General features: G+C 37.8%; 1 protein-coding gene across 1 annotated transcript in view; it reads left to right on the forward strand.

Annotated features, from left to right (window-relative positions):
- The window catches only part of iqgap2 (IQ motif containing GTPase activating protein 2), a 78,605-nt gene that overhangs the window by 34,828 nt on the left and 40,800 nt on the right, over positions 1-2,977 (forward strand). The window contains exon 5 of the mRNA XM_016250941.1: positions 319-395. Within this exon, the coding sequence (XP_016106427.1) occupies positions 319-395 (77 nt within the window). The remainder of the gene's footprint in view (positions 1-318; positions 396-2,977) is intronic.

Below are 2,977 nucleotides of genomic sequence, written 5' to 3' on the forward strand. Positions count from 1 at the left end.
ATTCCTAGTCTATCTATAGCACACATGTACATACAATTTATTCTTTTTTTGTGGTTTATATATATGCATGTGTATTTTATTCACATCTTATTTTTATTATCTGTGTGTTGTTGTTGTTTCCATGTACTGGAAGCTTGTGACACTATAACAAATTCCTTGTATGTGCAAACATACTTGGCAATAAAGTTCTTTCTGATTCTGATTCTGATTTACAAATATATAAAAAAATCCTACTGACCCCAAACGTTTGAATGGTAATGTACTGTAATTGCAGTGTATTATTTATTAAAAAATTGAATATTGCTATTCCTCTTTCAGATATTCTATCCTGAGACCACTGATGTGTATGATCGCAAGAATATGCCCAAGGTGATCTACTGCATTCATGCACTGAGGTACTATAGACCTTCTGATGCTTCTCTACTCTTCATTCTTCTCTTTCACTCAATATATAAAACAAATACACAGGCTGTGAACTAGTAAGGTTTGCTTGCTTCATCAGGTTTCATAACCTGAAATAATAAAAATGGCAGTTACTCTGTGGTCATGGTTTCATGATCTCTCAGTTATGACAGCAGGTTTGTTAAGCATCAGCATGTATGACTGCTGCTTCCTCTTGGCAGCCATTGTCATGGCAATCTTACCACTGAGAAAAGCAGCCATTTTTTGGGGTAATGGTGTGACAAGGGGGTGCCTCGTGGTACATCTACCCATCAGTCCTGCTGGTTAACTTCCTGCCTGTCTTAGGTCATTTCCAGTCACTGACTGTTTCCTGACAGTTCCTGTCACTATGCTCCAGAGACAAAACTCCTTTTCACACCTCCACTGTTGTGCAGAGCGTCCTCAGATCATTAACTTACCGAGAGCAGTACCGTAGGACGTAAGCACATCCGTCAAGTTAATGTTTTATGTTTTTATTTGCTTCATGGATTATCTCCATTCAGCTTTTATGGCCTGCTCAGGATTTAATGCTCTTAAGTACGAGCTGTGAGTTGTGATCCTGCACTGTTGTGATATCAGATTCCCGCCCTCCCCTGCAGGAAGTGTATACTCAGAGATTAGCAGAGGTTTCTGTTTCCTGTTGTAGTTTGCCACCAGTGGAAATGTGCTACATACAATCTGAAAGCAGTATCTCGTCTGTCCTACTGTAAATGTCTGCCTTTATAATGAAAGCTTATGAGAATATTGGATCAGTTTTACCTGGTGACAATAAAATGGGCAGATAAATCCCATGAACTTACAATAGTATTTTTTAAATAAAATAAAATAAAACTTTTATTCAGGAAGAATGCATTAAAGTGATCAAAAGTGACAGTAAAGGCATTTGATAATGTTACAAAATATTTAATTTTAAGTTCTGTTAGGTCTGTTGGTATTACTATCTATTAGGTTAATGCTAATTTATAAATATACTATTATACTAATATATATATACACAGTATCTCACAGAAGTGAGTACACCCCTCACATTTTTGTAAATATTTTATTATATCTTTTCATGTGACAACACTGAAGAAATGACACTTTGCTACAATGTAAAGTAGTGAGTGTATACCAGTGTAAATTTGCTGTCCTCTCAAAATAACTCAACACACAGCCATTAATGTCTAAACCGCTGGCCACAAAAGTGAGTACACCCCTAAGTGTAAATGTCCAAATTGGGCCCAAAGTGTCAATATTTTGTTGGGCATGGAGTTCACCAGAGCTTCACAGGTTGCCACTGGAGTCCTCTTCCACTCCTCCATGATGACATCACAGAGCTGGTGGATGTTAGAAACCTTGAGATGCTCAATAGGGTTTAGGTCTAGAGACATGCTTGGCCAATCTATCACCTTTACCCTCAGCTTCTTTAGCAAGGTTGCTGACCCCAAACAGTGGAGTACGTAGTGCTCAAGGACCCCCCCACCCCTTCAACCTCTGCAGCAATGCTGGCAGCACTCATACGTCTATTTCCCAAACACAACCTCTGGATATGACGCTGGGCACATGCACTCAACGAACTTTGTTCGACCATGGCGAGGCCTGTTCCGAGTGGAACCTGTCCTGTTAAACCGCTATATGGTCTTGGCAACCCTCTACATTGCGACTAAATCACTCACATATGCAACAAAATCTTCACTCTGAGCGAATAAATGATGTCTAATATTAGCCAATGGCTAATAAATTCTCAGATTTTACTCGCCAATGTGTGAGTTGGAGGCTGAGTATATGATTAGCACAGATATATTTTCACTCACAGAACACTCTGACTTAGCGCTTCAGAGTTTCACTCTCCGTCAAGCAATATGTGATATTTTTCAGTTCATTTGAATGGATGCGCAGCACACCTGTTTTTGTGTATTTGGCGTAATGTAAATGTAATGTAATATCCAAAGTTCCTTTGGAATTCTTCTGCTTTTAAGAACTGCCGGGTTTTCCTGTAGTAGGCGGAACTAATGTGCAAACGACAATTTCTTCAATGTTGTCACATGAAAAGATATAATAAAATATTTACAAAAATGTGAGGGGTGTACTCACTTCCGTGAGATACTGTATGTGACCCTGGACCATAAAACCAGTCATAAGGGTCAATTTTTTGAAATTGAGATTTATACATCATCTGAAAGCTAAATAAATACGCTTTCTATTGTTGTATGGTTTGTTAGGGTAGGACAATATTTTGCCGAGATACAACTATTTGAAAATCTGGAATCTGAGGGTGCAAAAAAATCAAAATACTGAGAAAATCGCCTTTAAAGTTGTCCAAATGAAGTTCTTAGCAATGGATATTACTAATCAAAAATTAAGTTTTGATATATTTACAGTAGGAAATTTACAAAATATCTTCATGGAACATGATCTTTACTTAATATCCTAATGATTTTTGGCATAAAAGAAAAATCGATAATTTTGACCCATACAATGTTCTTTTGGCTATTGCTACAAATATACCCCAGCGACTGAAGACTGGTTTTGTGCTCCAGGGTCACACACACAT

The sequence above is a fragment of the Sinocyclocheilus grahami genome, unplaced genomic scaffold, assembly GCF_001515645.1.
Source record: "Sinocyclocheilus grahami isolate Dianchi unplaced genomic scaffold, SAMN03320097.WGS_v1.1 scaffold1016.1, whole genome shotgun sequence".
Classification (NCBI taxonomy): Eukaryota; Metazoa; Chordata; class Actinopteri; order Cypriniformes; family Cyprinidae; genus Sinocyclocheilus; species Sinocyclocheilus grahami.